The 11,928-nt window shown below is 37.9% G+C and overlaps 1 protein-coding gene across 1 annotated transcript in view; it reads right to left on the bottom strand.

Moving 5' to 3' along the window:
* vax2 (ventral anterior homeobox 2) overlaps nt 1-11,928 on the bottom strand; it is a 29,172-nt gene extending 17,244 nt beyond the window's left edge. The window contains 5 exon segments of the mRNA XM_042512709.1: nt 6,181-6,368; nt 8,955-9,052; nt 9,147-9,152; nt 11,179-11,335; nt 11,338-11,928. Coding sequence (XP_042368643.1) covers nt 6,181-6,368; nt 8,955-9,052; nt 9,147-9,152; nt 11,179-11,335; nt 11,338-11,404 — 516 coding nt within the window. The 5' untranslated portion in view covers nt 11,405-11,928.

An 11,928-nucleotide genomic window follows, 5' to 3' on the forward strand; every position in this document is an offset into this window, starting at 1 on the left:
AAAAAATGCCCCATCTGGGCACTCATATTTGATTTAATCCTTAATTATTTTTACTTCCTGCAAAATCACACATATGGGTCAGTTAACTGGCACTGTAGATATCTGTAGCATAATCATAAATGGGAAAATAAATAAATAAAAACGTGTCTCCACCCATCAAAATATAACATTTTTAAAACAACAAAAACACAGCAATTATTGTGTTTTAAGGGAGTTTTAACAGAGAATCTGGTTTCTGTCTATAAACATAACACCCGTCTAATACTTAAGGTTTTCAAACTTGTGACAGCTTAATTTTAGGAACAAAGCATTATTTTGACATTTTAAAACATATTTGAAAAGCCTCTTCCTCCAGATCCACTTTAAAGCAGAGATATGTCAAATCTAAATCCAGTTTCACTTTGTCTGCAAACAACTGTGAAAAAAAGGATGCAAACATTTGCTGACATGTGTGCATTGTCCCTCCCAGTTTTAGATTAAAGATTAAACATGATGCCATCACTGAGCTCCTCCCATTTGCTGCAGGATTAAAACCAGTTTAACACACAGCCCACAGACCATTAAACTCATAGCTTCTCCATGGAAGAGCTGCAAACAACAATGGACTGATACAATGGCAGCGCATATACGTCAGCTGCACTCAGCTCAGGAGGACTGGAAGAGCTTAAAGTGACCACACAGCATGGTGTCCGAAAATCTCCTCAAGTCTCACTGCAAGAACTGTCAGAGCAGGCAGGACACCTCCAAAAATGTGTGTTTTTTTTGTATATTTATCATGCAAAAAATAAAAGTCTGACACATTTTTAGTCAGTGAAAATGGGGTAGATGTGGAAAGACAGCCTATAAAATGTTCATATAATTACTTAAAGACACATAAAGAGCCAAAAGATGGTTGAGATGAAAAAGTGTGTTAGATTTTGTTGCTTTAAGCTCCACTTTCCACCCAAAAAGCTGCAGTTAAAGCTTTCACTGTGGCTATTTTCAGCAGATTCACACAGTTTCTAAACATGAATAAGTTCTAGAAATAATTTTTTAAAAAACACCTTCCTCCACATGCAGGAAACATACCTTCACAATAAGAGCTGGAGCATCCAATCTGACCATCCGCGAGTAAACTGACCATGAAGATAACTGAGGGGTTTTCATGTTTTAGTTCAAGGTTTTTGTCTGTATGTGCACACACACACACACACACACACCACTCCCTCCTGCTGTGTTACCCTGTAGCGGGGAGCCACCTGCCGGGATGAAGGGAGAGCTCAGACACGGTAACGGATTACTCAGTAACGCGTTACGTGACGACTGCGGAGAGGTGTCGGTTTCCTCTCGGGACGCTGCAGCCACTAAGAGACAAAAAGAAGTCCCTAAAGACGTTTTTCTTCCGCGTTTGAGCCTCAAATATCAGAATGGGACACATTTAGACTGGATTTGGGGAATAATTTGGAGGAAAGTGGCTGTTTTCTGCACGTTCAAGTGTTTTGAAATGTTTGATCGAGCAAATCATTGACTTTAGAGACGAAATGTATGAACTCTGCGCGGTTTCAATGAATGCATTTGCTTGTTTTGGAGGCTGAAACGGAAACGTAAAGACGTGCAGGCTGACAAGGCTGTCGGTGTTACTGGTGATTGTGTTCTTCTGGATCAAATGACGTACAATGAGCAGCAGATCAGGTTTTTTTTTAATATCAGACCAGCAGCTGTCTCTGCGAGACTCCACCCAGTTTTACGCGCCTTTTACGCTTTAATCAGACAGTTTCTTACATTAACATTCATATTTGTCCCGGTTATCGGACGCTGTGTGTCTTTCCTGACTGACACTTTATTAAAAGAGAAGAAATTGTGCGCAATGGACAATATTTCAGTATATTTACAGATTAAAGGTCTCGTTTTTTGTTGTTATTCAGACGGAAATACTACTAAATTTGCGTCAAAGTCGCCAGAAATACAGTTCAAATAAAATACAATTCCGTTTTTTTGTTTAATCCAAGTTCTGTGCGTCTTGGGAAGATACTTTTGAGACATATGAATCTAATAATTATATATTTGATCTTATTTTCAAATCTTATTCTCCATAAGTTAACTTAAAAAAACACTTATTTTCTGTCATTCTCGTAAACCTTGATGCAAATATATAAAGCCCCTTTTGCATTTTGCTTGCGTGCATGTGTCCGTGTCTGTGTGCGTGTGCGCGTGCGTGCGTCTCCAATGACTGCTGCCTCATTGCGTGATCAGTTTGAATACCTGACCAAACTAATTGGAGTTACGCTATGGGTCAATGACCAAATCCCCAAACATTGTTAAAAAACACTTAACGATCCAACCTCCCATATTACTGTAATTAGTATTTGTGTTTCAGTCGCAGATAAAAAGGCCTGTCACGATCATAAAGAAAAGGTGTGTGATAATGCTTTAATCATGTTTTGGGTGATAATGTTTCAATAAAAAAAAAATAGAAAAGGAAAGTTCACTTGTTTGATGCTGAAAACAATTGGGTAAAATATTAATATATTCTTTTTCAATATTTTGGGGATTAAATTTAGGCATAAAAATCCAAAATGTATTAGGTATAAGTGTGTTGAACCGGAGTTTGTCAAACTGATTAATAACGAAAGGCCACAATTTGTTTTTCAAACAAAGTGGCTGATATAATGTTTTACTACAACTAATATTTCAAATGCAATCCTGGAATATTTTAGAAATACGGGAAATAAAACATTTTTTTAAAATAAGAAAACACGTCGAAAAAGTCCCTAAAACTCGACTCTGTATCCCAAACACGAAGCTTTTTCCCCTGTTTCAATGCCTTTTGTTGCTTTTAAATGAAGCGCACAGTCTCTTTTTTTTAACCCCTAAATCCAACGAACTAGAGAAAATAAAGTTTTTCAACACCCATCTGAAATCATGTCACTTTCAAAACCTGGAAAACAGGAGCGAAATGCCTTTTTGAGCGTGTACTTATATAAAAAATATTACAAATAAAAAAGCTTTGAAAACGGAGAATGTCTCGTTTATAGATACTGGATACACACTTTGAAATAGCCTTAAATGAGAATGAAACGTTAATAATGATGGATAGAAAGGGGAGAAAAACATATAAACGCTCTTTTCTATATTGGAGCTGCTTTTAAAGCCACTGGTCTTTAATTTGAGCATGAAAATCAAATCACTTCCTGTGAAAACCTTGAGCAGCAAACTAAAAAAAAACAAACAAAAAAAAAAAAACACCAGCAAACACCTGAAAACAGCACAAACAACTCGCTTAAAAAACGACCTGAAAACTTTGAGAGCTTCTGTCCTTTTGTGATTTGGCGTGATTAGCCTTGAATGTCGCATTTGCCTAAAAAATATGCAAACGCCACAAATAGAAAAAGAAGAAAGAAAAGTCCACTAATGTGAACTAAAAGCCTTTCGATCACGCCTAAAAGCTGCTTCAATAGGACGTAGCATTAAGAAAAATCAGTGTGGTGGGTTCAATGTTTCACGCCATTACTGAGGAGACTTTTATCATTTACATTTCGTTCTCACTTGAAGGTCAGGCAGTTTTCATTCAGCCAATCCGCTGCTGCCCAGAGTCTCCTCAGCAGCAGCAGCAGCAGCAGCAGGAAGCTCAGGCCCTCCCATTAACACCCCGAGTGTCAGCACTAATGAGGAACACAGTGGCTGCTCTGTGTTCCCAAAAACTGCACCTCCACCCCACCACCTCTGTGTTTGAGTACTTTTTTTAACGTGTGGTTAATATTAATGTCTGTGTATTCCACAGCGACGATGCGTAAAACTCATGCAACAAGTGTTTTTATACACAAGAGGTGATTTAAGTTTTTAAAAGAGGGCCTCCTGTTGTTTATTTGCACAAAATAAAAATATTTTAGCTCACATTTCAACACACTTATACTTTCGTTTAATTCTTGGGGTTTATAGGAAGTACAAGAGGTGATTTAATTTGGGAAAAGGTCCTCCAAAACTTTTTTTTTTTTTTTTTTGCACAAAATCAAAATGAATTGTCTCAGTTTTAAACACACTACTTCAATTAAATAATATTTAAATTTCGGGGTTTCTATTGAATGTTTTCGTTTTGAAATGTGCAAAAAAACTTCTAATAAAACCCCTCCTTTTATAATAGTTGTCGTCTATAAATGCGTATTTATTTTTGGGGATGATATGGCGACTCACTGCGCGCGTATTCGATTACGCACGGACACGTTTTTTGTTATTAAATTCATTTTGTATTTGAAGACTTTATGGCACTTTTGGGGAACAGGTGTCTCCAAATTTTAACTTGAAAATAAAACATTGTCGTTTACAGGCCCACGTTGTGTAAAATGCGATAAAATAGCCGGTAAATTTGGCAAAATTCACGCTTTTTCAAGACTAGTCTCTTAAAAAATGAACCCGAATTTTACAGTATACAACACAAATGTTAGAAAGCTACACTTTGTCGACTAAATTCCATTTCTATTGGTACAGGCCACGAGTTCTTGTGGAAAACGTTTCTAATAATATTATGTTGTGATCATCAAAATAAATTAAAAGGATCAAGTGCGTTATTATTGCACGAGGCTATCTATATTTACAGCCTCAAGGTTAGAAATAAATGAGGCTGAAAAACTTGAATTAAAAAATGCAGTGTTGCAGTGTCATATGTGAGCTATAGTATGCTGCAGTACGCTTTGAAAGTCAGTGTGTAAGTGATGACGCACATAATAAACACAGAGGGGTTGGGCTCGTGGCACTGCAAGATTTGAATGAAGCGCGCGGGGTCTGTGAATGAGCCATGAAATGTCAGCAGCGTCCACAGGAGCCCGGATGCACCGACAGGCCGGTTTACCGGGCAGCCACAACAGGATAAAGCTACGCACTTTCACAGGTTACACAAACACAGCTGCACACGGGATTATTTTACACAGAGTTTGGTGCTGCACTGGAAGCAGAGAGGTTTATATTTCTAATTTTTATTTATTTTTGTGACGATGATTCATCAAATAAGTCAGACTTTTTGGCTTTACTCCCGGCCCCTGCTTTTCAAGGTTTTGGGTTTTTTTTTTGTGCTGCGCAGATCAAAAAACAGATCTAACCATTACGCACGAAGCTCAAAGTGTCACACACATACAAGTAAGCCTGCGCACATATTGGCCTAAATATCTTTTCTTTGTTTTCGTAAATGTCCCCGTGGAACAGTCTCCACCGGGGTCCAGTTAGCAACCTCTAATAATGGCTCTGAGGATATACCGTTTTTTTAGTGTTTTTATGCGTGAATCTATTTTGAGCTGTCATGCTGGCCTATTGCTTTTCTCTGTGCTTATTTTTCCTCCTGTTTTGATGTTTTAGTTGTACTAACTCTTTGTTTTTTTTAGCCTCTCCTTGTGTACAACACTTTCTAACTTCCTAAGGGTGCCATAAACAAAATTTACTTACTTAGCCTACTTACTTGCTTAAATAAATGGTCACGACTATATAAATAGGCCTACATGGACCTATTGTGCAAATTATAGCCACAGTAAGGTCATGATCATTTAAGAAGTCAAAAAACAAACAAATAAACAAACAAAAAAACAGGTGGTCTGATAAACTTAGGCTACTTATATATTTAGGCCTTCAGGAGCACAGTCTGTTTATATTTTTTTTTTCTATTTTTTCGTTTCTTTCCTGCTCATTTAAGGCCTTTATTGGCACGTGCACAAAGCCCTGGGGCCCCTTTATGTTTTTAATTTTTATTTTTATTTTATACACTTTTTGTGTCCTAAATGAATCTGAGTATAATAATATTGTCATTTTGTAAACATTTCCAGGCTGGATTCGTGCCGGATGTGTCCATTAATTAAACCGGCTGGGTGAACAGTGTTTTTGGGCGGGGCAACTCTTCTGCTCCTCCCCTCTGATTGGCCAAGAAACCAATTAAAGCCCCAGAACACACCTGTGCCCAAAACACTTGAAAATGAAGTTAATATAAATTAAAATAACCTTAAATATTGACTTCAGCCAATAAATTAAACGCCAATAGCCTAGTTTGTTGTTAAAATATGCAACAGGCTATGCTAAGGCCTTAGCAACCGGTTGCTAGGCTACAAGCTAGCTTAGTTGACCACGACAAAAAATAACAATATTTAGGTTCTTTATCAAAGCACTTGTTTTTTTGTTTGTTTTGTTCTGAATTGTAGCTAAAAACTTTTTAAGACTTCTTACCTGTGTTTCCGAGAGATTCAGCTGCCTCGCGAGCTCGGTGCGCTCGCGGCCCACCACGTACTGGCACCGCTGGAACTCGAGCTCGAGACGGTACAGCTGCTCGGCCGTGAAGGAGGTCCGCGTGCGCTTGGGCCGGTCCAGGTCGAGGCCTTTCGGCAGGACGATCTCCCGGATGGTGCCTTTGGCGTCTGTGGAGAACAAAAACACACAATAAAAACAAAGTCTGAGCACAGTTTGGATACAAATAAACAAAAATGAATAGCTGTTGTAATTTTACATTGAGGTCTAGTGGAAGTAAATGATCATTTGAGACTATTATTTCAATCTAAAATCTAAACAAATCAACTTTTGTTTGTTGTGGTTTTCAGGTTAGGGCCTTTATTATGGCTTTGCTAATGATTTTATTATTATTATTTTATTATTATTATTGGATTATTTTTTATTATTAATACATAATTAAAATTGTAAAATTGTATTTTTGAGGGGAGTCTATGACCCAAGTTTTTCAGTGGCAGCGACTTTGTTAATTTAAATGTATTTATTTGTTTGATAGGGACGATGCAATTTAACATAGCTCCAATACAGACTATGAGGATGATATGATGCACAAATAGTGTGTAGCTATTGCCAATTTTCAACTACTGTTCCTTGTTGGGCTTTTACATGCAGACCTCCAGTGTTATTAAAATAATGAGTTTCAAACATCATAATACACTGAAAACATGGAAGGCACAATAAACATAACGCCTGCCACAATACACAGTACAATACACATACTGTAGTACATTTACCACAATACATCATTTGACAATAGATGATCTTTGAAGTTGAAATAAACAAGCTACATATGTGTTTGTTTTACACAAGGGAGAGCTCAATGAAAAAAGGCCCTATTGTTATCAATACGTGTGTGCACAATTGTTCACAGGTGTGAAAATAACAGCAAACAAACGACACTTTTCTGTAACTGTGCTTAAATGAGTGGCTCACAAACTCGTGCAGTTTACCCACATCACGATCTATAATCCATATTCAGTAATTGTATCCAATTCTTCGTGAAAGATTGAGATTTTCCTCATGAATCAATGTCCAAAACTCAAACGCGTAAATCCTCCTCTCTGCCTGCGTAATGTGAGTCCACGTGATTGTAGATTCAGCTACGTCAGTCAGTTTTGCGTACTTGGAAATGAAACCGTGTTGTGTTTTCATGAACTGCAATTCAATGAAATAAAACTACAGAATCCAGATTACTTTCTTGGAGACTTTACCGAAAATAGAGTGGTGATAATAGGCCTACACATTAATGGGGAATTCTGGTCCATTTTGCTGCAGATCCACATCGCGGATCTGAGTATGAGCACTGAGCATTTATTCTTGGATACCAGATTAAGTGTTTTTTAATGAGTGGTGTTGCGCAAAAAGGTGGCAGCGAGTTGTGTCTCTGCATGACATTTAATGCACTCCAAACTAGTTAAAGAATGACATCAAAAGCTCCTCAATTGTCTCCAATTCAAATTAAAATATCCACTCAAAACAATACAACAGCAACAACAACAATAGTGTGTGAGAGTTGTAAGTACAAACTATCACTGCATTTTTTATTTACTTTGTTTTTTGTTAGTCCGGCTTATTGGTGTTTTTCCTTTTTATTTTATTTTTTAGTTGAGTTGGTTCCACTATTTGCTATCAATAGCAGTTGATTTATTTCAATAATAGGCTGCTTCTTTATTTTAATTTTTAATTATTTTTTTCAAAGATTGTCTGCAAAACCAAAAATAATTAAAATAGATAAAAAACACAGGAGAGCGCTGAAACAGCAAATATTAAGAATTCATTTTATTAAATTAATAGTGACATATCCTGGATGGGTGAGGGTCATTATTAAACCCCGCCCTGAATCATAATACCCTCAGGTTATTGTCTACACTATAAAAAATCAAAATCAAAATCCTAACTTCCATGTTCACATTTGGTGTTTTTAAAGACGTGTTTCACGCAGTAAAACGCGTGTATTCTTGGCTGCACTGTAGCCAGGAATATTTGTTCGTATTTATCACATTGAATGAAAGCGCAGGCCAGACACGACCTCCTCTTTGTCCAGGGTTTTGAGGTCATAAAATATGCAATCGAATAAAATATGAAGAGCCCTGAATTAAATATGAAACAAAACTGATTGAACCGAGCATCCATAGTGTTCCTATAGGAGGCTGGAGTCACCTAAACTCCAAACATGAAGTTTATTTTTTTACATTTTTGTTTAGCTGTAAAGTCAAATTGGACTTTTTGTAAAGGCAGATCTCTGCTTGCAATAATTTTAAACGTTTGAAAACATTTGGTGTGCTTAAACACAGTAGGAGTAATGACGGAAAATCAGTGCGTAAAAGTAAATATGTGGGTTTTTTCTGCACCATGGGGATAAAATAGTTAATGAAACGCAGTACATTAATCAGTTACACACGCTCTCATCTGCATTAACTTATTTTCAATCACAGTGTTACATATAGTTTTTCTTAAGTGTATGTTAGCCTGCAGGCCTGAGCTACATAATGAAACACGCCTGAGAGGTCTCCATCTTTACGCACGCATAATAACTTTGCGTAATGTGTCGCCAAGCAAGTGAGTTTCTGCGCCAGAGATGCCACAAACCTTCCTAATATTCAGACATATATTTTCAAATTACTTTTGGTTCAACAGCAAAAAAATGCAGCTCAAACTGCGATGGAAACATGTGCAAAGAGAGGAGGAGAGCTGCGGCTGTACGCAGACCTGCTGACCTCTCGGTGACCCCGGCCTCTCCGCGGTAAACTCGAGCACGTATAGGCTCAGCTTCAAAAACACATCCTGACACTGCGGGCCTCGGTCGCTCAGTGCACTGTATGGTATATTCACCAAGACCGGATCACACCCCAAAAACTGGCTGCTGTCCTCCTGCAAGCCACTTCCTCCTCTGATGGGACACCATTAACCAAACACTGATGCAGCACAATGTTATGTTCAATTTCATTTTTTTACAGAGAGTATAAGAACACATGCCTACCAAATGTCGTTTAAAAAAAGAAAGAAAGAAATGTATGTGATCAGCAGCAGAAAAAAATAAAATAAAACAGGTGACAGTGGATCGATAATCTAAAAATCAACGTATGAATAGGGTTGTTTTTTTAAAATGTTGTGACTATCCACACAGCTGCTACGATTACAGATTTATATTGCAAATGATCGACGCTCGAAAGAAGCTGCTTGTTTTACTACAAAATAAAATAAAACAAAATGATTCCACGTGTAATTTCTCGCCGTGTTTTTCTCCTCATACCTTCTCTTTATCCTTTCCTATTCAAAATCTCACAATAATTTGACTATTTTCTGGCTAACAGAGCTGCTCGTGAAGGCCACAGGCCACGGCACGACCAAACGTTCAATAAGAAATAAAAACTAACCAGCCAGCAACCATAATATCCACAACATCCGCCTGTAGCCGAGCATTGATAGGCCGACATATTGATTCCGTCCACAGCAAACAGCTACACATCGCTGCAAAACCACTACAACCACTAAATCAAAAAAATATCACCTGTATTTTAAAATCATGCTTATTCTAAAAGGGATTCTGAATGGACGAGAGCCGTGCTATCTGCTGGGTTTCTGTTCTTGGGAAGCAGATTTTTTTTTTTTAAACGTCTCCACAGTGACTCACACACAAAATATTCTTCATGTGATGATATATTTTAAATTCAAATTTTGCTGTTTCTTTCTTTGTACGTGCTGAAATAATAATTACAAATGTCCCTAAATGCAAATAACTTTAAATAACCTACAGCTCTACATAGATTTATTCGTGTTTTTCTTGATGCTATTGGACCCTCTAAGCTTCCCTGTAAATATAAAACACACTTAATCTACAGTGTTATTTTACATAATTTAAAGTGCAATCATAAATTAAATAAAATGTTTTGGGGCTTTTTAGACTTCAAATATGGCTCCAAAACCACCTATACATTCAAAGTTTTTTTCTAAATTAATAAAATAAATAAATAATAAAGAACTGATTTATTTATTTACTTATTTTACACCATTTACGAGTGTTTACACACTGCATTGACTCTGTCTTAATTTTGGGGATTTAAAAAATTCAGAGGCTCCAGGCCTCCTACAGGAGGGCGTGGACACTCGTATTAAATTAAATATTATTATCTTCATTATCAAGCATTGGCACACAAAGGCAACCAGCTACTGACAAGTAACCAAACACACACACGTCGCTTTTTAGTGGTAATCGATGGAGAGCTGAGTTTTTTTCTCTTTCTGCTTCTTTGTTGATATAAGCGACACAAAGGCTGAATTTCTCCTGAGTATCATCAACAGTTTTCCTTTGTTTACTTTTCTTTTTTGGGGGTCACATTTTCAGCCGTTAAACAAACACGTGTTAAACATAATTACTGAGAAAAAATAATGAGGCAGTGTATTAGTAAAAGTCATTGTTTTGACTGTAATTCTCAGCAATATATTTTTATATTTTACAAATAAACAAAGGAGCTGCTAGATTGAGCCAAACAATAATTTATCAAGTCATTTAATTATACATTACAATATATAATATATAAATTTTAGTTTAATATTAACAGGTGTAATGTTAATAATCATTCAGCCTATTGTTACCAGGAGCTTTTGTACTGTCCACCCTGCTCCAGAGGCGTTGTATTGTTTAGCTGCAGCCCAAGTTTTGGACATTTTTCTTCTTTTTATTTATACTTTTTTTTTTTTTTTTTTTAATAGGAGAAGCACCAAAAAACTTCCCAATGAGACTCTCTTTTTCATAGAAAATATGTCCCCAAATTTAAGATATTTAATATTTAATTGTATCATTGTGACTGCTGTGAGTATCAGTGGGTTAAAGCTCGATTTTGATACTTTTTCTGGGAATAAAATAAAGTTAAAAGTTTCCTTATTTTTAAGCACAAAACAGACCAGTTTCTATTTTGTTTTCCTCCACTCACCTCTTACTAATATCTCCGACAGTAGTCAGGGTCCACTCCCAAAAGTTTGTCGTGTCCGTCTTCGCTGGAGGACGTCGGTGTGGACGCTGATGTCCCCGGTGTGTCCGTGGAGCTCTGAACCGGGGAGCGGCTCCCTATCTCGGCGCGGCACTTTGTCTCCATCCGTCCGGACAGAGCGGGTTGGGTCCACAGCGGTGGCTCCCATCGCCCATAGTCGTGGCCTGATCAAACATCAAGTTTAGTTACTCTCTCTAAGATGATCTCGCCTTCTTTCCTCGTGTCGCTGCTGCTGCTTCTACTTTCTTCTCCTCTTTGCAAGTGTTCTCCAGAGACGAGGAGAGCATGCCCTCCTCTCCCTCCAAAAAAAAAAGTAGATCCAGTTACAAAGGAACCATGCGGTCCTGCAACGGAACCGGAGTGCGCTTCAGGTGTCGCGGCATGACGCACGGTCCCGAGTCCAAACCAAAGCAATTTTGAGGGGAAGAAACCTCTAACTATAGGGTGCAGGAGAGATGCATGGTGGTTTGGAGGGTACAAGGGGGCAACCAGATCTATGGAGGAGCGGGGAGGTGCCACAAACACACGCACACACACTGCTCACCCACGTAGAAATAAAGTGTGCGCGCAAGAAAAACCCCACACGGCAGCGGTCACAGTTCACCGGACACAAGTTTGAGTCCGGAGCAGCAGCCTGTTACTTCACCCCCGGTCACACCGACTGCGGATCCGTGATTGCATGTTGTTGGCGGTGAGATGG

The sequence above is a fragment of the Plectropomus leopardus genome, chromosome 23 (assembly GCF_008729295.1).
Source record: "Plectropomus leopardus isolate mb chromosome 23, YSFRI_Pleo_2.0, whole genome shotgun sequence".
In the NCBI taxonomy this organism is placed as follows: domain Eukaryota; kingdom Metazoa; phylum Chordata; class Actinopteri; order Perciformes; family Serranidae; genus Plectropomus; species Plectropomus leopardus.